The following is a 27297-nucleotide window of genomic DNA, read 5'->3' on the forward strand; positions in this document are numbered from 1 at the left end:
GAGTTGTGAGTTGTTTCATTCTTATGCAGTGAAAGCTCCGGGATGTGTCTAAAAATACTGCCGGCCCAAAAGGAAAAAGAGTGGGGATGGTGAAGCGTTTACAGAATATGGGGCTCCTTCCAAAAGGCGGAGAGGGAAACCTGCAAACAGGAATCACATTGTGGCCTGGGGGGGCGAAGGATTTCCCCTCATTCTTCCAAACATGCCGTCTTGTATTTGATTTAACCTTGGAAAGCTGAATACTTTGATAAAGATGAGACACTCTTGTGTATTGAGTTACACTCTATATCAAACCCAAATGTAAATGTTGCTGAGTGTATGTTGGCATTGAGCGATGCACTAATCCCGGGTGGTACATAAACTCATTAAGGTAATTTCAGTCTGAATTAAAAACAGGTTTCTGGGAGATTTAAGATACAGGGGCAGACTTGTACATGGATTGTGAAGAGATGAGGAGGAAGAAGAGGAGGAGGAGAGAGAGGAGGAGGAGGAGGAGGAGGAGGAGGAGGAGGGGGCGGGTAGTTAAGAGGAGGGAATCCAGATGGGAAGGAGCAGTATATGCGCTGCAGGAGAGAAAGAGAGAGACACAGAGGAGAGGCAGACTGTGGAGAAGACACAGCCCTGATCTCTGCCTAGAGATGAGAGATACTTTTACCAAACACTAAACAACCGGATCTCACTCCGCGCTGCCATGTATTTCGGTACGTATGTAAACGCTGCTTTAAATCTCTGTGAGGGTCTCTTACTGATAATAACGCAGTGGAGTCACTTGTTGCTATGTTGAAATGGATGTGAAGTGTGGGGGAGACAGAGAACAGTGGTTGTGCAAGTTAGTAAATGCATCTGATCTCAAAAGGGTTGATTAAGTGCTTTAAATTGCAGCCTTTTCTCTGTGCATAGTGCAGAACTGGAAAAAATACACACTTAAGAGAGAGAGGAAGATCTGTTCTGAACATATTAGTACCTCACACTGAAACCACAATTATTACAATTATTAATGCATGCAGGTGATAATTACCAGTGTCACTTATAAGCTGTGTGTGTGTGTGTGTGTGTGTGTGTGTGTGTGTGTGTGTGTGTGTGTGTGTGCATGTGTGTGTACATACTCTGCATGTTTCTTTGAATCATATATTTTCTCAAACAGTCCAACAGTCTGACACAACGTTACATGCTTGCTTAAATGTACATGACCTCTAAAGGTAATCAGACTAATGGGAGTGCAGATGGGTGTGTTGTGATTTTGACTCTGATGAATGTCACACACACACACACACACACACACACACACACACACACACACGAGTTAGTCCTGAAATCAAGCTCAGAGATCATGTAAACCAGGAAACAAGCAAACATAATCAGGAGTCAGCCATAAACAAGATGCTTATCAGTCACCAAGCAGAAAGGAGGGTGTGTGTATGTGTGTGTGTGTGTGTGTGTGTGTGTGTGTGTGTGTGTGTGTGTGTGTGTGAGTGGTGTTAGGTTACAGTTATGTTCAGGAATGAATGTTTTGTGTGTATGTATGTTTAATTCTGTTATCATGTGTGTGCTGTGGCTGTGCATGCATGCGTGGTTGTGTGTGTTCAGATGTAACTTCATGCCTCTTTGGAGGACGCAAGCCACTCTTCAGATCAGTTGATTGTGGATGGTTTGTACAACTTAAGGACAAAGGTCCTGTCCCCCTTTTGGTAAAACGCTGATTCTTAGTTCAGTGGTTAAATATAAGTCTCTAATTACTCATAAATAACTTAAGTCAACATGTGTGTGCTTGTTTGTGTTTGCTACAGGTATAAAAAAACAAATGAACCTTAAGTTTCACAGTGCATGACAGTTTGGTTTGGTTCCATGTACACCTGAACGCCTGAAGGTCCAGTTATGAGAACTTTTAACCACACGCCAAACAAGTCTTTAATTTAAGTGAACATGTTCTATCAGGATAATTGGTGCCGATGTCTTTCACGAGTTAAAAATGAGTCAGTTAATCTATTAATTGAAAAACATGAAAGTTCTTGTTAAAAATGTGGTTCTGGCCAAATGCAGTTCTTTGAATATTAATAGAAACTCTCTCCCTCCTTTGTGACGATGAACTGGAAATCTTCGATTTTTCGAATAATCAAATATTTTTAAAAAAAGAGCAGCATTTTAATTAAAATAAATGTTATTATTTACAGCCATGTTCGCTATTAAATCTTGAGGAAGCTGTCGGGAGAATACAAACATTTCTCCCGAGTGTACAGCACAGTACAGGAAGGATGCGTTACGCGTGAGCAACATGTCAGTGCAGCCCCGTAAGGTGGAGGTAATTGTGATTACAACACAGTGGAGTGCTGTATTTTTTTGCAACCCCATCATCATAGCTGGTGTCCCTTGTTTTGATCATCTCAATCTGCATTTCCTTCACAAATATAGACAGAATACACACAACAGAAATACCTTGGGAGACGTTCTTGAGAGGCACTTGTAGAGGTTTCACCTCCCAGTCAGGATGATTGTGAGTTACAATGTCACTTAGCAACAGAACACCAACACCACTTTCTTTTTTTCTTTTTTGTTGTTGTTGTTGCTGCAAAGTATCTGGTTTCGGCATAAAAATATGAATATGCAGAGGGCCGACTCCCACCTAATGGTGGCAGGTGACATCATGGAGCCAGCCTTCTTAATCGATTTTGCCTCGGCTTTTAGTGTAGCTGTGAGGTGATCACTTTTAGACTCTGGGTGGTCCACATTAAAAGTTGGGTGGCGAAGCTCCAGGGCAGGTCAGGGGACTGCAACAGTGAAGCGATCGCCACCTTTCCTGTCAAGGGCTGTTTGGGGCAGCAGCAAATGGCTCGAATCAATGTTTGCGTCAAGGGATTCTGGAGGGGAAAAGTCCTCCACCTCCACAGTAATGATTCTCCGGCTCTCCATTTTTGCCTGAACGGATGATGTCACTGAACTCACACACACACACACACACACACACACACACACACACACCCTCAGCAACACTCACTTTATAGCATTTTTCTAAATCTGTCCTCTATGAGTTTAGGCTCCCAAGCCAGTAATGAAATGATTCTTTAATCCTTGAACTTTACCTTGAAGCGTAAGATAAAGTGACGTTTGGTCTGAGCAAAACTTCACCTGATTTTAATCACAACAAACACAGATGAGAGAAAATCGCGTAGATGGAACATGACTTCGGTTTAATAACCTACGGAGGATGTTTTCTTGCTTTGATCTCATAGCTTTCATCTTCTCTAACATAACTCCTATCATCTCTCTATATGTCTCTTGCCATGCTGTCTCCCAGGTAATGTGTGTCACAGCACTCTGCCGCCGCTGTCCTGTCCCACACTGAGCAGGACCCAGCTCTCCCTGGACCCCAAGCCCCTCCTCCCTTTCCACCTGCTGCCTGGATTCAATGACGTGAGTACTGATGTTGTCATAGTAACACAACATCACACCAGCCACGTCTTCATCAGGACCCCGATGGTTCATTTTATCATGACGCTTCTGCTGTGTGGAGTTTATTCCATGAAATAGCCAGCGAGTTATTTTCAATATACAGATGTATGAACACACTGCCTGCAGCCTTTCCAAATATATCACCTCTGATGCAGGGAGCTGTGACATTTCCACACAACCTGGGGGGTGGAGCTTGGTATTCCTCACAGAGAGCTGGTCTCTGAGCTGTCTTCTCCTGTGTACGTGGAGGAGAGGACTAAAGCTGGCTGAGCCCGAGCCCCGGGGACAGCTGAGGTGTCAAACGGAGCTGAGGGCTGACGTCTCGCTCACACGGGAGTCAGGATCGATGTCTTAATATACCGGCTGCTCACTTCTACGAAACCAGTGTTCGGACTTGAATCTTTGTGGTAGCAGCAAGTGATGTACGAGCTGAGATGGATTCACGAACAAAACAAAAGGCTTTCCAACACCTCCGCGCTACAAGTGTCTTCTCTTATCAGGGCCAAAGCGAGAAAATGACTCCTGCTGGGAAATACAGTGTGAAATGTATCTGCAGTCAGGTCAGTTTTTAAACAGGGCCCCCACCTCCAAAACGTTGCTTCCTTTCCTCAGAGAAAGAATTTCATGCATGAATCCCAAACTGATGACTCAACATTAGAATAATGTATGACTATGCGCTGTTCATAACGCAGCTCTCTTCACCTGCTCCATGGCACCTTGCGCACTTGCTCCTGTTTAAAATCACGTTTCAGCTTCAGGTGTTTTTTTTTTTTTATATAAAATGAATTTTAAATAAATGTCCGGTGCCTGCAAAAGCACAAGCAGATATTTCCCCATGTATCTCTATGATGCAACTGACCACGCTCTTCTTCACCCGTCCATAAAACCGAGGACAGCAGAACACAAGCGCAAATCCGCTCTAGTGTCACGGAGTCAGACAGAGGAACAACTTCATAATCATGTAAATTAGCACCATCTGACAAGGTAGATTCTGCCTTTTACTGGGATACTGTGACTCAATTTACCGGAGAAAAGAAGAGCAGGAAAATAAGAGAAGAAATTAGTGAGCTCCCTTAGAAGTTTGATCTATTTTCAGAGCGAGACACGTCACTTCAATTTTTTTTTTTCCCGTTTCATACAATCGTCGAAGTGAGAAAACGTCGAGGCTCTGGGGAAAAAGTCAAGTTAGTCACAAGTTAGCATTTATGGGATATGAATGTAAAGGGAGAAAGTGTGTGTGCGTGTGTGTGTGTGTGTGTGTGTGTGTGTGTGTGTGTGTGTGTGTGTGTGAGAGAGAGAGAGTGAGAGAGAGAGAGAGAGAGAGAGAGAGAGAGAGAATCTCTGTGCAGGGCTCAGTTTTTATTCTAATCCTTGTAGTTTTTGTGGCCTGGACCACATTTGGCCTTCATAGCACACAGACTCCTACTGTGAAGGAAGTAATTGGAACTACTTTCTGTAACGAACGGTAGCAGCATCAAGCTCTTAAAAGAATTGGGAGTCTCGACTCACTTTTTTTTTATTTTTTATTTTTTTTTACCACAAGTCAAATTTGTTTAATATCTCCTTAAGAAGTGTGGCATGACCTTCACCCAAAATAGGATGTGGACGATTTTTGTCCACCAGCTGAAACTTCCACTCCACGTCTTCAAGGTTTCGCCTCACCAAATTCTCCGAGGGCTCAATCCAGAGCGACACGTCGGTTCACCCGAGCAGAAGAGCTTGCCTGCTGTAAACAGCTCGTCAGTGAGTGGTTAGCGGTGGTATCAGCAGCCTGCGCCTGTCGACAACCGTGGAGCGCTTGCTGACAGAGAAGAGGGAGGATCTGTGCGTCACGTAGGCGCCATCAGTCCACGTCAAATACGCTCCAGTTCAGGATTCCCTCCTTGAACGTCTCTGGCTGCCGTTCAGTAACCCCGCGTAGTATTTTGGAGGACGGCTTTGATCAGTCTCCTTCACTTCCTTGTCTTCTTTTCTTTGTATATTCTTTCCACTTTATCTCTTGTTGTCATCATCGCCCCAGTCCTTCTTCCTCAGTTTTCCGCTGCTCATCTGTTCATCACTTTCTCCACTGACCCCCCCCCCCCCCCCCTGCTTGGCCATCAACACTCGCAATGAAATTAATACCATTTTTCATCAAATCCTTGAAATGGTTCACATTTCTCTTGGCTTTCCTATGTTGGACGACTTCCCACTTAAGTTAGTTTCTCACCCATTTATCACAGCTGTCTCTCTCCTTTTGTTTTTACCAGTCAACAGAATGTTCTTATCCCTAATTTTGGAAACCTTTAACTCCCTCAATGATGAAGCTGGAAAAGAGCAAAAGCCCCCACTGACAACTGTTTGGACGATGATTATTTAATAAATGAGAGCTCTTATGGTGGATAACATGTTCCTTATTTCATATGTTGTTCAAAGGAAACTTATGGTAGCTCTTTTTCCAAACAGAACAAAACAATTAAGTGGTGTCTCAAGAACATTTTGACTGCAAATTGGAAAGTACGCCGCAGTGTGAGGGGAATCTTCTCCCTCCTCAGATTGGAAGCTGTGGGTGTCAAGAAAGTGGGCAGGCAGCTGAACCGGCTGTCTGTGGTTCTCCTGAAGTGTGTGTGTGTGTGTGTGTGTGTTTTTCTCGAAAGCGCCGCTCAAGAGTTTGTTTGGTGCCCACATGTTGGTTGTCGTGGTTACAGGGTTGCACCTGTGCGGATGTCCGTGGCGAGCCAGCAATCCCGCTCTTCAAACTGGGACTCCACTGGCAGCCATTTTTTATGGAGGCCAAAAAAAATAAAAAAAAATTACGAATTATTTCCCAAGAAAATAACAATTTAACTGACAAAGAACTCAAATCAGCGGCCCATTCATCACATCCCGCCCTTCTTAGGGGTTTGACGTCATGCTCACATGTAGCTGTCACCTCGGTTCACAGTGTAAATCCAGAAGCATTTATCATTATAAATGTTGAAGCTGTTGACTGGGCTCCAGGTGAAAATCTGCTTTGCTTCACTCAGCCATATGTTAGAGTCATAACTCCCTCGCTGCAGCTGAGTAGGCCGGACACAGCTCCGCGCTTGTGTTTGTGGAGGTTAGTAGTGAGAAAATGAAGAGATCAGCAACAAAAACAGCTAAAAGTCATGATGGAAACAAACACTGATGGCAAAAAAGATACATGTAATCCTCCTTTTCTATTCATGTGGAAAGGCTTTTCAACTGTTTTTGGATGTGATCCTACGGGGTGGTTGGAATGGTTTGTTTATTATCAGGATATGTGGAAAATTAACGGGTTTGAGTTTCATGAAGTTTGGTGGGAAGGTGGATGATATCGCAGGGAACACGGGATTTACCTTGGGAGGCGATCTGGATCGAATTGTAGGTCCTGGATCCTGAAGACTGTTCTAGACTGTTGGTAGGATTGAGCTGTTAGCGGTATGTTTATGTGCATGTGCATAGACGAATTACGATCCTCCTCTCTGATTCCATGTGAAATAGTTGATAGAAAAAAAGTTGGAAATCATCATGATTATATTAGATAAACTTGATGATGCTTTCAAAACAATGTCCCGGCCTTTTATTTTCGTGAGAGGGTTCTAGGCTCCTGGAGGTGGCACTCATCATGTTCTGGTTTGGTGACTTTTTTTGCCGCAGCGAAGAACATTTATGAAGGAACGTGATGCAACTATGTTCATTTTCTGTATCCACGGCGGTGGAGATATGACCTCTCTGAATACCTCCTAGTTTCTTTGTTTATTTATTGCTTTTCATGTCAGAACAACATGTTTCGGCAGGTGAATTGTGTGCATGTGAAAACAGGAGAAAGTAAAAGCACTGAGTAACAAGGGCGAAACGACTTTGCCACAGGTGCTCATCCACCACTGCGAGCTGAGTGAAAGTGGAGGGTACCAGAGTGAGTCTACAGAGATGTGGGAAGGTGACTTTGATGAGATGGAGAAGGCGGGAGCGGTAGAGAGTTCAGAGGGGAGCAGATGGAGGGATGAAGGGAAGAATGTATGATGGAAGGTCAGGTGGTGATGCAGGATGAGCCTCGGGGCGGGGGAGGGAGGAAAACGCACTTTTAACTCTTTTTAAACGTTCTGTAATGTTCCGAAACACATAAACAGACATTTTTGGAGACCACTGAAAGTCACAGGGGCAGAAAAGAGTTAAATTTATTTGAAGGTGCTTGTTTGAGTTAAATACACACAAACAGCTGCAGGGAGATAAGAGACCAATAACTTCAGAGTTGCATTCCACTGCAGCCACCTAGACAGATGATCAAAGGACATGGACAACACACACACACACACACACACACACACACACACACACACACACACACACACACACACACACACACACACACACACACATCTTTGTACTTGTATCTTTGTGAGGACTTTCCTTGATGTAAAGAAGTTCCTGGTTCCTTACTCTAACATGAACCATCACAACTAAATGCCAGACCCTGACCCTAAACCATGACCAGAATCGAATGGTAAATCTGACCCTAAATCCAAGCTCTGACCTTCAAACTACCATTTCAAGATGTGAACACTGCCCAAAATGTCCTCACTTTCTCAAAAAAATGTCCCCAATCTGTTGGTTTAATACGTATTTTGTTCCTCACTATGTAGCGAGTACAACAACACACACACACACACACACACACACACACACACACACACACACACACACACACACACACAAACACATGCTTACTTGACATTTGGAAAACCAAGAATTTCATCTTTGGTACTGGAAAAATATACTCAAAATAATCCAGGCCTGTGCTCGATGTTCTTAGGTCTCAGAGAAATTGTTACTGACCCACAGCAACACATCTATTTCTGCATCAGCTCCAGGCAGATTTCATAAAGCTTCCAAGGTTGTGGGTGGTTATATGGCTCACTACATTTCATCACAGGTAATAGGTTTGTTTCCCTCCACACAGGCCAGTAGGGTTTTATTGCATTGAGTATATGTGCTCATTAAACCTTCCAGTAGGTCCAGGGGTGCACAGCACTGAGCGGTCAGCTGCTGGTATAGTTATTAGACACACACACACACACACATACACACACACACACACACACACACACACACACACACACACACACTCACGTAAATGCAGAGATATGGATAGGGTTACAACCTGTTCCTTATGCTCGTAAAGAAACCTAGTCCTGTGAGAGGTGCGCACTATTATCATTAGTTCATGTCACAGTGCAACACAAACACCACAACACCTGGTTTGCAAACTAACCAGGTATTTCTAAATGATGAAGTGCAGAATTTCTGAAGGTGTGTGACACCATGCCCTTTTCAGACATGATTTAGAACCCTCACTTCTAACTGACTGGAAAGGTCACCTGTAGGGTCAGTGTCACAGAGGTCGCCTGGAACTGGGCTGCTGGGAGAACTCTGGTAATTGAAAAGTTGCCGTAAAGCGTCGGTCCGCTACGGAAAGCTGACGTCAACTTGTGGTGGTCCCAGTGGATGCAACTAAAAAAAAAAAAAAAGCAAAAAAAAAAAAAGCTAATATGTTGCGCGTATGTTTGATAATTTGTCAGTCAGCAATGCTGCGTGTGCTGCTGCTGGAATTCAAGTTTCTCGCCTTTCACCTTTTAAGAGCGCAGGGGTTCATTACAGTCAAAAGAAACGTTTTTGATGAATCACTACAAATGACAGAAAACCCGTCCCATGGAACGCGAGCTCTGGTGGATTACTCCCGACACCCACCCCTGACCTGAGACAGTAAATCTGTGCTTCCCTGAAAGGAGCCTTTAGTTTCCAAATATCTGGTCCTTTACACCTCAGGTAATCATTATCACCACCTACTCAGTCTGACACACACCTTAATTTTATGCTCCTCTTGCTTCAGATGGATCAGGTCCATAAAGCTCTCATTGGACCGAGCCTTGGGCTAATCTCGCCGCTGAAGAGGAAGCCCACTTCCTGCGGAGTGTGTCGACTGAGGTTCAACTCTGAGGTGGGTGGGATCTGGTGGGAAAAAAACACACTTTGTATTGTTTTGTTTTTTTCTTTGGGGTTGTTTTGTTTTATTTATTTATTTATTTATTGTATGACAGTTGGACATACGATGAGACCTCCCCCTTCTAGACGTTTTACTGGCTCTAAGGGTGTCGCTTCATTTGATAATCAGCCAGAATGAGCAAACCTGTTTGACCTTTGGAGCTTCGATCATTTCTGTTCAAGATTTACAGTCCAAGTTTCTGAACGGCGATACCATCAGGACTCTGACATCTGCATCATCTTGGAAAAAAATAAGAGAACAGCCATGACGTAGCTAAGCACAAAGAAGTAATTCATCGTCCTTTTATTGCATTTGAAAGGGATTTCATGCAGACCAACATGCATGCGTCCATTCAAAATGGCTGCTCATTGATCTTATTCATCGTTTTCCTGATGAAGTTCAAGTATCAAAGTGTTGCAAATAAATATTGTATTGCAAGTTGCAGTGTGCGGGATTACTTTTTACAATAATAATCATGATTTGAAAAAAACCCAGCCTTGAATAAGCGTCAATCCTATTCCATTATCTCTTAAGTGCGTCAATCTAAATGACTCAGCTGTTCATGCGTCTTTGTCACATGTTAACCATGGCAGGTTACAGCTGATTAAGGTTGATTTCGCAGAAAATATGTGAAATGAAGTGTCTAAGATTTGTTGTTTGGTGTCACAAATGTCAAGAAGCGTGGGCGCAGTAGTCGGCTCTAAAAAAAAAATTGTGCAGGAGCTCCATTTGTATTCACATTCAAGTCATGAATCATGACTGAAATTTGAAACAAAAAAACGGTAATTACGTGAAGATATTTTATATCTTCTTGTTTGCTTTGTTGGACACAGGCGCAGGCTTCGTCTCATTATAGTGGAACCAAACATGCAAGGAAGCTGAAAGCTATGGACCCTCCAGATTCTAAGATCAGGACCTCTGAACCGGTTGCCAAGGAAACCACATTGCAAATGCTCGCATCCCCGTGCTCGCAGCCTTCCAGCTCTGACACAACATCAGGAGGTGTGTGTGCCACTGCTTACCACATGTTTGTGTGAATGTGTAGACGTTAGATGTGTGACAACAATAGATATTCTCTTCCCAGTCGCAACTTTAATTCTTTGATGTGATAAACCTCCTGCTGTGAAGAGATTAAAGGTTCAGCATTATCTTCTTCTTCATGTCTGCATTTACTGACCTCCCTGAACAGCCTTGAGAGATCACACGCACACACTTACAGAGCGAGAGAGCACGTAGAATACATGTGAGCCTGGAGGCATGTCAACATATATCTGTGTGTTTCTCTTGATGCGCTGTTCCCACTTGTATGTGTGCTTTTGTTAAAAAGCTGAAGGATTGAAGGATTGCACTTGACATAGTTGATATGTGAGGTTGTTGGAAAAGTTAAAGAAATAGTGATCGTTTCCGATTCGGAATTGGTTTCAGGGAAGTAGCTGAGACGGAAGGAGAGCTCTACCTCAGCAAACATTTTCATTGGGGTCAAAGAGGAGAGAATCAATGGTAACAGGCGCCCACTTAAGCAGGGCAGAGCTAATCATTGTTATTAGCAGAGTGAATCTTTTAATCAGCATGCACTTCTCCAGGGAAACTCTGCAAAGTCAATATCTTAAAAGATAATAGAGTCAAATGATGTCCATACAGATCTGTTCTTTAAAGAGCTGGAGGCAGGTGCTGGGGGAAATCACTGATTATTAGTGAGGCTGAGAGCTCATAGCCACCTGGAGCTGGTGAGTTTCCTTCTCGGAATCACGAGCTTGGAGCTTCTTTTTAGGAATTTCATAAAAGTGTTCCAGTATTTCTCCGTATCTATCTTTCTTTCTCTATTTTACGGACACCAGTGTACGCCTGTTCTTTGATATTTTCCTCGTCTTCATCTATGGTTAACTTCAGAGCCCTCGGCCCCCACGTCAGAGGCCACGCCATCAAGCAGCAGCCCAACGGAAGCTGTGAATGTACCCTCTGACCCCTCGCTGTCACCCTGCCCGAGCGACAAAGAAGCACAAAGAGACAGCGATGTGGAGATGACCCTGGGGGAGACGGAGGAAGCCAAAGCTAAACGACTCCTCTACTGTTCCCTCTGTAAAGTAGCTGTCAACTCTGCTTCCCAGCTCCAAGCCCACAACAGCGGTGAGAAAACATGGACAGCACACATGCATTGCTGCATGTTTTTGTTTTACGACTCTGATGATGAGGTTTTATATGCGCTCAGGCACTAAGCACAAGACAATGCTGGAGGCGAGGAGCGGTGATGGAGCCATCAAGTCTTTCCCGAGGGCAGGAGTCAAAGCCAAGTTAGCAGCACCGTCTGAGTTATCAACTGGACTCCAGAATAAAACATTCCACTGTGAGATCTGTGACGTGCATGTCAACTCTGAGACTCAACTCAAGCAGGTTAATTTCTCTAACTGTCAAGCATAGACGTAATGAAAGAAGTGGACGTCGCCGCTTGGTCTGAAACATGTATCAAAAACATCAGCATCAAGTTTTTTCGGTGCACCACTGTGTTAATTTGATATTTATTCACCCGTTTAGAATAAAACTGACGGTAAAACAAGGTATCCTTGGCCTGGTGATTGACAAGTCGTTGCCACAGTGGTAGGTTTGGGCAGTGGACTGACTTGTAATGAGTCTGACAGCCAGTTCGCGGCACAGTTGCTGCCAGCAGTGAAGAGGCTGAATCCTCCACATAGACAACAACACTGTAAAGTGAGGCATCGACAACTTCATCAGAGAGTCAATTCGGTTTTTGCTCAGTAACTGTTGGAGAGAACAGGGCTTCTAAAAGAATTAGCATGAGCAGTCCCTTGCCAGCATTCAATCTGTTAAACAGTAACACTGCATGGTCGTGCGTTTACATGACGTTAGGAACAGATGAATCTTTTGTCCAACTAAAACTGGGCTTTACATACATATCAACATGTTAGTCAGATTGAAATCCTGCATTTTGAAGTCAGGGAAGAATACCTTGATAATGTGGCTGAGAATTGAATTACTCCAGCACAGCACAGCACAGGCTTCAATTTGCCCCTGAAATTGGTCTCCTGAAGAAGTCAAATAGCACGCAGTCAAGGGAGGTGTCTGAAGTCATATAAAGTTTCACTTCATCAAGTATAAATGTTCAAAATAAAGAACAAAACTGAGAAGTTTAGGCTCATTTTGTACAACTAATATGACTTTTTGTTGTTGTTGTTGTTGTCAGAGAGATTTAAGTGCCCTCCAAAATGTAAAGTTGAGTACCAGAATTGAATTCCAGGTCTCTGTACTGGTTTCCCATGTCAGTGGCATCCACCGTGCATGGCAGTGCAGAATCAGGACAGGAGCACTCCATTATCCGAAACAAGAACATGACAAATTTGACGCTTCAAAACAGAGTCCTTGTTTGCCATCAGTGGTGAGAGAAGAGAAGAAAACCTCTTTGAAAAGACTTAGGTCTGAATGCTTCAGCCCACTCTGAAGTTCTTTCACTGGGACGTTTGCCTTGGATTTTACACATTTATTGAGAAGAATCTGTATTTTTGTTGCTGTCATTGTTGCTTGAGCTCTGGAAACTGGCTCACCACACTTCCTACGAGTTAGTTTCTTACGCAACCATGGAAAGGTCAGCTGTCATACAGGCTTGACACTCGCAGAGTTGAGCCAGTCAAAGGCATCAACACAGACATTATCACTTTACACACTACCCATTACAGACAGCCAAATCAGCACCATGCATATTTTATACCAAACCATAGTGTACCTGTAGCTGCAGTGAGTTAAAAATCATAGATCCCTCAAGATAATGAGCACAAAGCTGCTGAGGCTGTTTCAGCCGGCATCTGAATGTGATGTGAGCCTCTGTGTTCGTGATGCAAATGCAAAGCATGGGTCTTTATAGCAAAGTTAACTTTGACCAGGTGCTCATGCATATTTAGCAGCTCACCTCTGATTGTGCACCGTGCTGGCCATAGCCATCTGTTTGTGGCTGTCAATCAAATCAAAAAGATATTCAAACCTGCCCCTGGTGCATATTTTGAATCTCCAAGAATATGAAGCCAAGAATGTATCAACAATGTTGTGAAAATAGCAACTTTGAATTATTTTAATGCCCTTTTCTCTGATTATTCAAATTTGAAGAAAAAAAAAACCCCAAAACACGACTGTTGCTTCCCTTCTTTGTCTGAGGTGTCTTTGTGCTGCTGCCCATGTGGTTTTATTTTGTATGCATTTACCTGTCTGTCTGTCTCGATCACTCCAGCACATCAGCAGTAGGAGGCACAAGGATCGAGCAGCAGGTAAACCAGCCAAGCCTAAGTTCAGTCCCTACACTCCAGCCCACCGACTCCAGAGTTTCCAGGCAGTGAGTACTCTGCTGTGGCCAGATTTACTTTCACCAGTCCTCAGTGTGTACACAAGTTGATTATTATGAGCCTCTTGCAGGGAGCTCAGTCCTTTAGGTTTGACTTCTCAGGGTGCTTTCACACCTTGTTTAGTTCAGGTGAATCAAACTCAGGTCCATCCTCCTTCTCGGGGTGCTTTGTTTGGCCAGGAGTGTACGCAGCAATTGTTCTCGGATACTAACCCGAACAACAGGTGTGTTTTTCATTTTCAGATGCAAAACATTTACAGCTGCACTCCTGCAGACATGAGGACCTTTTCCCTGTGTTTACCATCTAGGTGGGAAGAGAAGAAAGGATGTAGAAAACATTTTTGGCAATAACTTTGAAAGCTTGTTCTTGGATGTGCCAATTATCTTCGTTGTTATCTTGTGTGTTTTCTCTGGTTTCTTAATTAAACTGCCTCCTACTTAAACTCAATTTCCTTTTCAGGGGGGAAAAAATGATGGAGGTTGTTTTCTGTGTGTTCCTTCTCCAGATTCGTCTTGCTCTACGGAAGAACCAAGACCTGACCAAACCTCTGGCTTCTTGCCTCTTGCACCGCCAACTCTCAATCGGTGCCGCCGCTGCCATAGCGACGCTGCCCCCCTTCCCTCTCCGGCCTGCTTCAAACTCAAACCCCACCCTTTTTCAGAGTCAACCCCTCCCCCAGGCCCTACTGCATCCTGCTCCTGGACCCATCTGTTCAACACACACACCGGTTCTGTTTTCCCCTTACTGACCCAGACTGCGTCTTAATCAGCACTGACGTAAAAGCAGGACTGAGGCCTGATCAGCATGTGATATAAGGCAGCGCTGAAGACTGTTTGCTGGGGCCAAAACCATAAAGCATTTGCTCAGTTGGGATGGAGGCAGTAAAAAGCAGATAAAGATTCAGAAAGTATTTTCTGCTGTATGAAATGTACGTGTGTGCAGGTGTATGCACAGACGTAGCTCTCTCAGATCATTTCCAAAATATAATAATCTGTGTAAAATTCAAGAACGCCCCGTTAAAATGGACCACAGATGAATAGTGTCTTAAGAAAAATGCAGAATGTTGAGCTTCCACGGTGATCATAATTGTGTGGTTTGAGTGCGCAGATATGCAGAAGTATGACTGTCAATCAGCGCATGCTTGACTCCAGATGTTCATTATTTTCCAATAAACAATGACTGTGTGTCTTCAGACAAGTCTGATAATGTATGCATAGAAATGCAGAGACTGTCTCATAGCCCATAGGCTCTGAGATTGGGTCCTTAGTCAGAAACACCAATTTAATGCTATAAAATGTGCATTTTATTCAATAAATAACTGCAATATCTTGTCAGTAGTCGACTGTCTGGAGGATCTTTGTTCCAACTGATATATTAGATAAAATACATTTGCAGGAACAAATCCCAATCTTTTCAACTCCATGCACTTGTTCACCCAGACAACAAATATGTCGACACATCACCGTCCAGTCAGGCATCACCTCTCCCCAAACCCATAACTCTCTAACCTGAACCCTCTGCCACTAAGCAGAATGCACAAATAATCACTCCTTGGTTTGCATTCAAGTATTTCCTTAAAAAAAAGGGAAAAAAATAGCTACAAAAGGACAAATTCACAGACTTTATTTGGTTTAAGGAGACTTTGAAGACCTTTGTCCAACTCTTTATTACTTAGGATAAACCTTTACATCCCCTCCAGCTTGATTCTCCAAGATAAATCAAAGCAGGAATGTTCTTTCTGACTTTACTGTCTGTCTTCCTGATGAGCTTTACTGCACCGCAGCCTCGAGCAATGTGTATCTCATTTTGGTAAGCGTTTGTTTTAGAGGAAGTTGATTTCAAAAGCTTGGATGTATAGAGAGAGAGTGTGTGCTGCTACAGCGCAAGAACTGAAACGTAGTAGACGGAAGGTTTGTGGATTTGTTCGGATGGAGTTTGTGCTCTGTTGACTTTTGTGAGATGAAGCATCTATTTTAAAGTGGCATAAATGCAGCTGATTACATTCCATGTAATTATCTAACTGATGGTTATTTCAGCCCCTGTCAGAGGTCAAAGATGAAGTAGATTACTGCTTTTTCAACTTTCAGCGACCTCTCCTCTTCATCGGCCAACTGACGCAAAACTGGATTAATAAATTGGATCCTTTTGTTTCTACCTCCTGCTACCAATAGATCTATTAGACAATTCCAAGAAATATCAGCTAATCCATCTCTGCCTCCGTGTTTCCCCTGTTGTCACAGCTGTCATTACTATCGTTATTAATTGTCTGAGCTTGATACTTGTGAAAATCTGTTTGTGGGATGCTCTGTTCTTCACAGTCTGCCGGGATTCCAATCTCCTCTGGCTCCTTCCCACTCCAGCCTTCCGTGAAACTTCCCCCTCACTGTTTGTCATCTTTCTTTTATTAGCTCAGGATATACTCATGGCTACTCTCGTCCACCATCCATCAGCGCACCATGCACGCGTATGTGCCCTCATAAACAGATGTCAGCAAGACAACAGCTTGACATCCCGGGAATTTTTTTCATGTGCTACCTGGAGAGAGTACAAAGGTACAAAGCAGAGCTCCATGCTGATCTTTTTGGCTTGAGGATTAATCATTTTAAAACTTCAATTGAAATCATAAAACAAATGTATTTTTATTGGTAGTAAATACTTTCAATGCTGTATAAATAAAGTTTTTGTAATTCAAATGAAAAAATTATGACTGAGGGGAATCTTGAAGGTATAAACTGCATCATAAAGTCAACTAAAAATATGACAGATGTACTATTATTACATCCAAAACAGGAGAAATTACAGTCCAAATAGAAAGAAGAGTTAAACATCTCACTAAAACGCCCCTCTGCTCTCATTCTGAGAACTGAGTTACAGAATCAATGTTGCTCTCACATCTGTATAGCAAACAGGAGCCAACAGCCTGATATCTTAGCCTTGTGTAAAAGCTGGATAAATCCTGCCTAGCAATATATTACAAATGCACCAGTTGCGTTTTTCTTGGCTGATTTTCTTTCTTTCCTAGAAATATATCCTAATTGTAACATAAGAAAATATTTCTGTAACGTATATTTAATGAAAAAGGTTACAGTTTCTTTGAATGCCCTTTAAAAAAAAAAAAATCTTAAAATGAAGCGCTCCAGGTTACTGGCGAGAACTAAAGTGCAAATATAATCCAACTGAAAATTAATTGTAACATATCCCACTTTATCTATCATGCTGGACTTTTCCTGCGGGAAATATGTCATTTAAAAATGTTTTCCCGTTACACGTGAACAGTTTAAAAAAAAACAAAACACTGAGTTAAAAACTTTCCAGGTCTAAAAAATTAACAGTTTTGTGCTACTTTTGATACAAAAATACTTTTATTGCTTATGCATTATTGACTTTCACATATATTTGAGTTTTATAAGTAGAAAGAACCAAAATAAACATAAATTCAATATCTTCTGTAAAATCTGGCTTTTCTCTCGCTCTTGCTTTAGCTTTCACTGCAGGGTGATGCTAAAGTGTGTGACTGAGCTTGGTTTGAACTCACAAAGATCCCATCTTGTCGCACATGTATCTTCTTCCCTCGCTGAAGAATTTTCGTATCATTTTTATATGTGGGCAGCAGTCGAACTAAATTAGACCGACTCTGTCTGATTATAAGTGGTAAGAGACAAATGGATCAGCATGTAGTGACAGCCACTAGGCCCTTTTCATAGCAGCCATTTTGGGCCATAATTACATGGTAAACACAGTTGTAATTGATAATGACAATGAGCCTCCCCTGGCCGTGGTGCTGAATTGCAGTGCATGCTGGCTCAATGGAATCACTGTGGCACCAAACAGAGCTGGACTGAAGCTACCTTACTGAATCATACAAGTGTTTACCCTGTCATGAAGGTCAACACGGCTGCAGTAAAAATAGCCTTTAATGAAAACAGTCCAATTCTGGACTGTAAATCTTCCTTGCATGGCATAAATCTGTTAAAAATTATGATTTACTTGTTCCCAGGAGATTCCAGATGATAAAAACTGGCACAGTCGCTCTCAGCATAGTGTATGAGGACCACCAGGGATCTTTTTTTTTTGGGGGGGGGGGTCCCAATGAAATATATATGTTGTTAAATATTGGCCTTAATTCCATCCATCCATCCATTTTCTACCTCTTATCCTGTTAAGGGTCGTGGAGCCTATCCCAGCAGCCTTTGGGTGAGAGGCGGGGTTCACCCTGGACAGGTCACCAGTCCATCACAGGGCCAACACATAGAGACAGACAACCATTCACACTCACAGTCACACCTACGGTCAATTTAGAGTATCAATCAGCCTCGTCCCCTCTTGATGTCTTTGGACTGTGGGAGGAAGCTGGAGTACCAGAGAGAACCCACGCAGGAACAGGGAGAACATGCAGACTCCACACAGAAAGATCCTGTGCTTCAGTGCCGCCCAGCCTTAGAAGAACCAATGTTCGAAAAATTCTTGTGATGATTGAACAAGCAATCTGTCAAGTTACTGGGAGGTATATTATGCCCAGCTAAGATATGCTATGCTAAGCTAGAAAAATACTTGCTGTTGTTCTTTTTTTTCCTTTTTTTTTTTTTTTTAGCAAAAAGAAACATGAAGTTGCAGATGAAGCAATCAATTCCAGTCCTATTTACGCTATGAAGATTTGTTAAATCCCTGTGAGTCTCTCCAGCTACTGTGGAGGCAATGCAGCGCTATGGCAAAGTAAATGGAGGATATGTTGGCTGTGGTGTAAAAGGCTCAGCAGGGTGTTCGAGAGCAGGCGGTAAGGCATAATGGTTGCACTGCGTCCCACTGAGAGACGATTGTGTGTCAGTGCTGCTGTCTGGATCCAAATGGGTGTTATGATGAAGGATGGTGACTCAAGTTTGTTTTGTGAGGTATGTAGTCGGACAAAATCCGCAGTGGGAAAACTACATCATGCTCAAATATAAGATGTTCAAGTTACAGTCATCGGAACATACACTGCACATTGTTCCCGGATTCTAGTCGAAGTAAAACAGGTTCTGTGTTCAATGACTCACTTTCGATTAGGTGATTAATTGTGACATGATGGGGGATTGAGAGGCCATTTATGGGCTCCCCTCCCCTCCCCCCCCAAAAAATAAAAAAACCACTATAGCTGATGAGCATCATATTAAAGATTTATGGAAGCTACCTGCAGGTTCCCATCAATCCACAAAACAGGCTATGATCTAGTTTCTTGAGCAGGTCCTGTCTCTAAGTTTACTTTGGAATTGATTACAAAACCGGTGTTATGATTTCATTATGAAGTGTGGCACTGCACATTTTCCATATTAAAAACAAGGCCTGCGTGTGTGTGTGTGTGTGTGTGTGTGTGTGTGTGTGTGTGCGCGCTGCACAGATTACAGCTAATACTTTTCATCTGGAAGGAATGCAGACACTGGAGAGAGATAGGACTGAATACTCATATTTGTGGTCTTAACTATATCAGTAGATGAGTAGCTCTTGTTACGCTCATTAAAAGGCTGTCTCGATGTTCGGATTCACCTTTTCTTTGTGTCTCTATTGTGCCCTGTTTTCTATCGCTGCCACAACACTTTCTGTTTGTATATTAATGAGTCCATCCTGTTCTGTCTGTCTCCTGTACCTGTGATAATTAGGTTCCCTGCAGGTGTTTGACTCGTGGGTAATTCAGGGGTGGCATGAGATGAATGTGTGATGGATTCATCCATTATAGCAAGCTGAGCAAAAGCCTGTGGATTCTCAGTAACAGAGCACTTATATTAACACTCACTCAGACCCTAACCTATACTTAAAGTGCTCACCTGGTACTGGAAAGACTTAGCAGCTGTAATAACATTTTGAATCGGTGTTGTGTCTAATAAAGCTTAACTGCTACACGGGTAAAAGAGAAACAATCCTAGTGAGAATGAACAAATCGTCAAAGATTATTAGAATTGTTTTTTGCTAAAAGCGAGTGCCAAGGTGAGCCAAGCCCCAAAGTCAAACGAACAGTATCACTTATTGCATCCACTAGATGGCGCAGTAGAGCACAATATTCTACACATCACACCAAGACAGCGCTGAATCGGGCGTACCCCTAGGTGGCGCTATGACCATAACCACAACATTCAGGCTGGGACTCTCATCAAGTGCGTGAAGTTTGGAAATGATCTGAACGTATGGACTCGAATTGCAACAGCTTCCCGTCCAATGTTGAAATATCAAAATTGGTCACCTTGCCAAGGTAACATTCTTCAAAGAAAACTCTTGACAGTGACTCAACGCCAAGGTTTTTAGGTGTTTCTGACCCAATCAGAGATGGATCTGGTCAACCCTGTAGGAGGGGTCCCTCAGTGTTACTGTGTAGTGACTGCATTTTCAAAACATTCCTAAAATGTGTTTTTAGTGAGCAGGCCCACATTCTTAAGCTCTCAGGTAACTTATCAATGTGTCCATTAACTGATGTCTCGTTTCATTGTACTCATATTTTGACTGACCTGTGAGTTCATAATAATTTCCAGTCGACACCAGGTGGCGTTACGATTAATCCGTCCCAAGATGTAATGGGTTCTTCCTTGCCCCAGACTCCACACCTCAGACCCTGATTGAGGAAAACCGGCCTCGTCCAAAATCCTGCTGACAAACAAAATAGAGCAAAAAACACGACCTCCTTAGCAAAGGTAGAACAAAAACTGTCAATGTGCACTAAAGTACAGATCTTAACTCATTTGGCTTCAGTGACAACACCCGTGTTTTGCCAGATCCCTTCTGCAGCAGTTGGCTGCACACTCTTGGATCCTCACTGGCAGAACATCCAAAAGGATACAACTGGAGCTGTAGTAACATGCTGAAAAGGTGCAAGTTTATTCAGTGCTCACTGCCAAGTAAGACATCCCTTCTTTGACAGTGTAATCCAATATTTATGGAACATTTACTGGAAAAAAAAACTGAGCTCGGTTATAATGGCCACTTATGGTAGGGAAGCAGGTTGACTTAGAGCAAGCTCAGCTCTCTCTATATATATGGAGTGTGTGTATGTAGGCTCCATAAAAGAAAACTTGGATCAGAGGCTGGTTGATGGCACTTGAACATAAAGAATTACTGGTCAAAATAAAATCTGCCTTCTTTTGATTAATGATTTGCCCTGTGAGTGACTGAGTTATCTGAGTCTAATGGAGCAAAGAGAGTTTCAGAAAACCTACAAGGAATATAACTCAAACAAATGCTTGTCAGTGGATTAACGTGCTTATCTAACCATCTCGTGCAGCAAAACACTTTGCAGAGCGCCACTCAAGCTCTTATCTTCAACAGTCAATTATAAATTCTCATTTTAGAGGTATTTAATGAGCAAGCCCCTCAAACTGGTAAAATAGGCATCCCACCTGGGAGGAGAAACTCTCTAAAGGCTCTCTAAACGTGACAAACATCCCCAACCTGAAGCATCCACTTTTGAGTATGAAAGTCCTGCAGTTCAAAGTTCCACATGCAAGCAAAAGGTTCCATTTCAGTTATTTTACTGTCACATTGCAGCTTTATGGGGATGTAAAGAAATGTGTGGTTCCCTGTAGGTCACACTAAAAGTTTCCTGTTGGCCTTTTTAGTTTTAGTTTCATCTATGAAATGTTAGTTTGTTGAGCCTACCGAGAAGGCGTAAAGGACACTGCCTTGTATTATTTTCATGTTCTTTAAATGGTAAGGGGATGTTCTTTTGTGGACTATCAGGGAACATTCATGTTCTGGGAATGATTAAAGGATCACTATGGGACGTTCCCTCTAGGTCTTTACACTATGCTCCTCGGTGGTCCAGATACAGAAGTCTTAAAGAGGGTGATTATACGGAACATTCATGGAACATTCAAAATGATCCGGGCACGTTCATGACTTAGTTTATAGCAACGTATACAAGATGTTCCATCTGGATCTATCGACTACGCTCCCAGAATGTTTTCAGAATCCATAGTGACGTTACAGGAAGGAGACCAAAAAAAAAAAGATTGGTCATTTTTAAATCCTTTCATTGCCTTCCCAGAACTTTTTTTTATATTCTGTAACATTACAGGAAATTCTAAGAGTGAGCATCCCTTTCGGATCATTACTTACAAGATGTTATAGATTAGTGGAGACATGCTCAGAATATCCTGGTAGGCTACGCCAGGAGGTTTGACCCTTGGTGAGATTAATGTAAAGTTAAGTTTTAAATGAATTCTTTCTGTCGAGTATTTGGCGGTAGGCCTGTTTAAGTTGTATTCAGTAGACACAGAAGCAGGGTTAAAACAGCGAGTTGTGTGTTGTGTCATAGCCAACTGCTCAGTCTCAGAGGACGAGAAGAAGCAGGACAAAAACTAAAACCAAGTCAGGCACTGTGCAAGAACATGTCGCGTATTTTCCCCTCACCACTGCGTCAAGGAGATCAATAAATAAAAAGAGAATAGAAGAAATGTATGTATTGATGAGGATGAAACAGGTTTCCTGCTTCACATTAGTGCCATCTAGTGGTCGGTCCATATTTCACCGGAGGAAGTGACGTCGCTTTGAATTCCCACCAATCAGTGGCCGCGACTCACAATTCGAACTTCAGCTCGCGAGATTCGGATATCTCATGATAAAACGTACTATTTTTGTCCCTAAAGAGGTTACAAACGTGTTTTGTAGAGACGGGAGTTTACAGACCATCAGAGTGGACAGAGGCCGGTAGGTCGCATTCCACTCAGCTTTCAAATATGAAACCGAAGACTGACGTTATGCTAACTAACGTTACTCACTGTTGCTAACTCGCTTAGCATGGTTGTCCGCTTCATCATCGATTTTGCTAAAGTTTATCGACTTGTTCATCAGTCGGATAACATTTTCAGGCTGTAAATTATTGTAACATTTTAGCCATGGCGAAAGAACGGGCTCAGAAGAAGTCCTTCCAGCAGAGTCTGGAGGACATCAAGGAGAGGATGAAGGAGAAGAGGAACAAACGGCTGGCCAGCGCCTCGGCTCCCAGCAGAGGACGGTCCCGACTCGTCAACAAAAGCAGTGGTAAGGAAATGAAAAAGAGGGCTGCTGCTGCTGCAATTTGATCATGACCGCGACTGTCAAAACTCTATAATGGAAGGTGCCGAAGTCATGCGATTACATTGGGATTTCACAAGTGGCTTTCATATGTTTTCCTCCAGGAGCAAACTCCACTCACACCATCCTGAAAGGTGTCCAGCTGAACAACAAAGCGCTGGCTGTAGCCTTGCAGGTGGAAAAGGAGAAAGTGAAGCAGGCGAATGTTGTGATCCTCCAGCTGAAAAGAGAGCAACAGGCCCTGTTCTTACACCTGCTGCTGCTCAAGAGGAAGCTGAAAGAGCAGGAAGTGCTGGCAGCCAACGCTTCAGAGGTAGGATGGAGGACCTCTGACTTGTCCAGATAACGCAGTAATACTCTTTGAAATGGACCTCAATATTGTTTAGGTTTAGTTTAGTTATATTGATCAGGATTTAATGCTTAAAGGGACGATGCTTTCTCTCGTTCCCTTCACTTGACTCATCACAAGCTAATGGCTAGTTTTACAGGGTACTGTTCTTTACTTGTTTCTTTATTTCTAATGCTGACTAACATGAATTTGAAGAGCTATTTGCCATTTTAAGAAAATATCTAATTTGTGTCTTGGTTCAGATTAAATCTACAAAGGTCCAGGATGAACCCCAAGCCCACGTGGATTCACCAAGGTAATTTTTTTTTTTTTTTTTGATGAAAGAGTCAAGATCATACATTCAGTTCTTTAAAAGTTCCATAGACAAGTTTTTTTTTTTTTTTCAGTTAACCCAGAAGCTACCATTGGGTTCCCTCAATCAAAAGCCAATGGGAGTTTTACATTTGGATATTGGATTATTGCTGAAAATAAACTTTTTGGCCAACTAAAGATTCTCAGCCTTTCCTGGCACATTCTGTTTTGTAAAATAATTTCACAAATGTATGGTACTTTTATCATTTTTTTGAAGCGTAAATGCAATCTTTAGAAATACAAAGGTAAAATGCTATGAATGAGCTCAGCCACAGACATGTAATGATCACTGGAACCAGCTTTGCATTCCTGTTTTTAGGAAAAGCTTCAAAATTCTCAAGTGTGGTATTTACTGACCAATTTGAAAATAAAAAACAAATTTTTAAAATATCTTAAGCTCATTGTAACCTCAGACTTAATTAATGGTATTTAACCGAGAACCCAGTCCTGCCTCTGAAATGAGGGAACTGGGTTCATCGGTGCTAACTCGCTCCTGGGCTCTGGGACCCCTGCATGTCATAATTTGGAGTTTTATGACCTTTCTGGAGCTGTTGTCTCACATTCCACAGGAGGAAGCAGATCAGCGAGAACACTGCTGTGCTCGGTGAGCGTGAAGTCTCACCAGTTTGTGCAGGTACACACACACGCGCACACACACGTCCTAGGATAACCGCTCATAATTAACACTTGTCAGCTGAAGTATTTTAGGATTACTTGATTGGAACAGTATGCTAATGTCTAGTTTATTACCGACTCAAAACAGACGGTGGAGTAGAAACTGCAATACTGAGTGAAACCAAAAGCAGAAGTGCACATTTTTGTGTATTGTGGAAGTTCTGTCAGCTGCTTTTCTGATCATCTAGTTGACAAACTATTTGAACAAATAACAGGATTTTTTTTGCCAATTTTGCTGGGTGCTGTCTACTAAAGCCCATTGAATCCTGCAATGCAAAGTTATTCTAATGTTATTTTTATGTTTTTCACCCAGACCCTGAACTGTCAAATATGAAGAGACAACCTGAATGTGACAAGCAGGTTACTTTGCCATCTACAGTGGGTGTGAGGCGACGACATGCAGATGGAAGGAGCCGGAGGAGGTCTGAGCGTGTGCAAGAAAGAAGGTCTTTGAGTGAGGGGGGCACAAACGGTGGCTTTGGGACTTTAGTAGCTAGTCCTAATACCAGAGATGATAGAAACTGGACTGAAACACGGCAAGAAGAAGAACCAGAAGGAGTCGACCCCATTGTCATTGAAGAGTTTCAGCATTCCACCCCTGAACCTGTCCCCTCCAGAAGAAACAACCAGCAGCAGCTGGGCAGGAAACAAGCCCAGCAGCAGCCCCCCACCAAACAAGAACAGGTCACACGAAAACCTGAGAGGGGCCGCAAACCAGAGCGTGCGCCGCTGAAGAAGCCTTGGGAGAATCCCAAACCCAGAGCACGCTCCAAGAGTCGAGATCGGTCAGTCACCCGGGCTAAAACAGCTCCTCCAGTACAGGGAAATAAACTCAACACCTCGCTGGGATTTAATGACACATTTGACTTTGACTGTGAAGAGGAGGTCCATGTCACACCGTTCAGGGCCAAGGCTGAGGACCATCAGCTGGCCACAGCCATCAGAGAGGAGACTCCACAAACAGACCAGGCTCAAAAGGAAGCCTCATCAGTGGTTTCCTCAAAGAACGAATGCAGCTCATCATCACCATCATCGGAATCGGAGGACAGCCTTTATGTCCCGATGAAGACACGGAGGAGACAGACATCTCCTGAAAAGACAAAAGGGATCACCACTCGAAGAGGACGGTTGTCTCAAGTTAACAGACAGACAGAAAACATCCCCAGGAAACAAGACATTCTCAGTGAGCATTTAGAGTCATCGTATTTCTGTCTAACGTAAACATCCTGCTCAGATTTAAACCAAATTAATTGTTCTATGCATTTTTAGTCTTTAGAGATGAGGAGTTGAGCCCGAAGGTGACAGAACCCGAAAAGGAAGTTGATCTCCACCAGTCGCCTGACTCCCCCTGTGCTAACAGTCCTGACGTGAGAGCAGGCCAAGAAAATCACAGAGGTGAGTAGGTGTGTGTGTGCGTGTGCGTGTGCGTGTGTGTGTGTGTGTGTGCGTGGGCACGCACAGTGACATTCATAGACTTTGCGTGTGTTTGTGCCATTTTTCTAGCGCCTCACAGAGGTGGAACCAAGGAGGATTGTCTGCCTGCCATCAGTCCTCTAGTTGAAGCTGAGATGATGAGAATAGACAATGTCTTGTCCCATTTTGGAGATACCTCCTGTGACGCCCCGCCCCTTATATGCAGCCAAACACCCGAGAGGATTAAGTCATGCAAGAAACGTGAGTCTTTGTGTCTTCCAAAGCTCGCTTTGAAGTGTCACAATATTACCCTGGACATCTGCAAAGCACAGCTTGTCACAAACAGAAGAGTAGATGACCACCTCAAAGGTCAGGTGACCTTTGCTTTGACTTCTCTTCACTGGTGCATCGTGTTTCTTTATTTTCTTCTTACCTCTGGACCACATCTATCTTCACATCTTTCCAGGTGGGCTTGGTATAAGGAAAGCAGGGCGTGGCTTGAGTCTGTGTGACGTGACCAATATATCCCCTGCAGCCTATCGTAAGGTCTCCTTTGCTGGGTCACGCCCCTCTGACACACGTTGCTCCACCCCTGTTCCTGCTCGTAAGCGGCGTCGCACCATGGTGGTGGACTACAAGGAACCTTCGCTAAATGCGTAAGTCTATTCTTGAACGCCGTTGTGAAATGGTTTGACATCTGTTTGTTTTTGACCGCGTGAACGTTTGATGGTTACACTCTCGTGACAGGAAACTTCGGCGGGGAGACAAATTCACAGACATGCAGTTCCTCTGCTCGCCTATTTTCAAACAGAAGTCTGGCAGGAGATCCGTGCAGAAGTCTCGGAGTTCTATAAACAGCCAACAGGCGTTTGATAAATACAACGAGTCCTTCGTTGGCTGTCGCTGACTGCTGGCTTGCATTCTCAGTTTTAGTGTGACTTGTTTTTTTTCTAGTTTTAACAAGTGATACCTTTGTTTTGCTGTCAAGGTTGTAAAACTGTGTGATGACAGCAACCGATCAGTTTTATTTTGAAAAGCTTTTTGTACCATCATCACCTCCATTTCTCCTCTTTATCACTTTGTAAATGTGGGAAAGCGATGGTTTTTCTCTGTCATGAGCCTCGATCTCTGTGTTGTTATATTTTGATCATATTTATGAGCTCTAATAACATGTTGTGTTTTCTTCATGTGATCAATAAAAATGGTTGTTCTTTTACTCTGAGTCAGTCTCTTGGGCTGTGCCACTACAGGTAACATGTCTGATACTGAACTTTGTCCGTTAATACAGTGTTTTAAAAATCTAGTTAGGATAAATTTCACATTGGGCACTTATAATCATAGGGCTGCACAGTGGTGCAGTGGTCAGCACTGTCGCCTCACAGCAAGAAGGTTCCGGGTTGGATCCCCAGCTGGAGCACAGGATCTTTCTGTGTGAGTCTCCATGTTCTCCCTGTTCCTGTGTGGGTTCTCTCTGGTACTCCAGCTTCCTCCCACCGTCCAAAGACATCAGGAGGGGACGAGGCTGATTGATACTCTAAATTGACCGTAGGTGTGACTGTGAGTGTGAATGGTTGTCTGTCTCTATGTGATGGACTTGTGACCCACCCAGGGTGAACCCCGCCTCTCGCCCATAGCCGCTGGAACAGGAATGGATTCAT

The 27297-nt window shown here is 43.1% G+C and overlaps 2 protein-coding genes and 1 long non-coding RNA gene across 5 annotated transcripts; 2 read left to right on the forward strand and 1 right to left on the reverse strand.

Annotated features, from left to right (window-relative positions):
- Window positions 1-566: 566 nt before the first annotated feature.
- Window positions 567-16127, forward strand: LOC147240495 (zinc finger protein 385D-like). The gene is made up of 8 exons (XM_086192983.1): window positions 567-701; window positions 3293-3408; window positions 9320-9427; window positions 10306-10474; window positions 11363-11599; window positions 11682-11863; window positions 13707-13808; window positions 14324-16127. Exons 1-8 carry the CDS (start codon window positions 692-694, stop codon window positions 14564-14566), a joined length of 1167 nt encoding a protein of 388 aa, XP_086049109.1. The 5' UTR covers window positions 567-691; the 3' UTR covers window positions 14567-16127.
- LOC147240496 (uncharacterized) lies at window positions 8861-20593 on the reverse strand. Its single transcript, XR_015111173.1, has 4 exons — window positions 20519-20593; window positions 20292-20427; window positions 9293-9438; window positions 8861-8940 (listed from the first exon to the last, which is right to left on the reverse strand). It is a non-coding gene; the product is annotated as an uncharacterized LOC147240496 (long non-coding RNA).
- A 1747-nt stretch (window positions 20594-22340) lies between these two features.
- On the forward strand, window positions 22341-26855 carry sgo1 (shugoshin 1). 3 transcript variants are annotated; one of them, XM_086193028.1, is made up of 10 exons: window positions 22341-22485; window positions 22672-22818; window positions 22956-23164; window positions 23443-23495; window positions 24121-24185; window positions 24540-25409; window positions 25496-25621; window positions 25730-26008; window positions 26106-26295; window positions 26387-26855. In XM_086193028.1, the coding sequence occupies exons 2-10, from the start codon at window positions 22674-22676 to the stop codon at window positions 26544-26546; spliced, it is 2097 nt and encodes a 698-aa protein (XP_086049154.1). In that variant the 5' UTR covers window positions 22341-22485; window positions 22672-22673; the 3' UTR covers window positions 26547-26855. The 3 variants fall into 3 exon arrangements, with proteins under 3 accessions (XP_086049154.1, XP_086049155.1, XP_086049156.1); XM_086193029.1 differs by having other exon boundaries at window positions 25730-25900; XM_086193030.1 differs by having other exon boundaries at window positions 25730-25900; window positions 26175-26295.
- The last annotated feature ends 442 nt before the right edge of the window (window positions 26856-27297 follow it).

Source organism: Aulostomus chinensis, chromosome 22 (assembly GCF_037954235.1).
Source record: "Aulostomus chinensis isolate RoL2024-O1b breed Wild chromosome 22, RoL_Achi_v1.0, whole genome shotgun sequence".
In the NCBI taxonomy this organism is placed as follows: domain Eukaryota; kingdom Metazoa; phylum Chordata; class Actinopteri; order Syngnathiformes; family Aulostomidae; genus Aulostomus; species Aulostomus chinensis.

Excerpts from the sequence above, each read along its gene's own strand:
- LOC147240495 (XM_086192983.1), top strand. Across the intron at positions 3,409-9,319 it reads TGCTGCCTGGATTCAATGAC|ATGGATCAGGTCCATAAAGC; the intron begins GTGAGTACTGAT and ends CTCTTGCTTCAG. Across the intron at positions 10,475-11,362 it reads CTCTGACACAACATCAGGAG|AGCCCTCGGCCCCCACGTCA; the intron begins GTGTGTGTGCCA and ends GGTTAACTTCAG.
- sgo1 (XM_086193028.1), top strand. The coding sequence starts at position 22,674 with ATGGCGAAAGAACGGGCTCAGAAGAAGTCCTTCCAGCAGAGTCTGGAG. Across the intron at positions 24,186-24,539 it reads AGTCTCACCAGTTTGTGCAG|ACCCTGAACTGTCAAATATG; the intron begins GTACACACACAC and ends TTTTTCACCCAG. Across the intron at positions 26,009-26,105 it reads AGTAGATGACCACCTCAAAG|GTGGGCTTGGTATAAGGAAA; the intron begins GTCAGGTGACCT and ends ACATCTTTCCAG.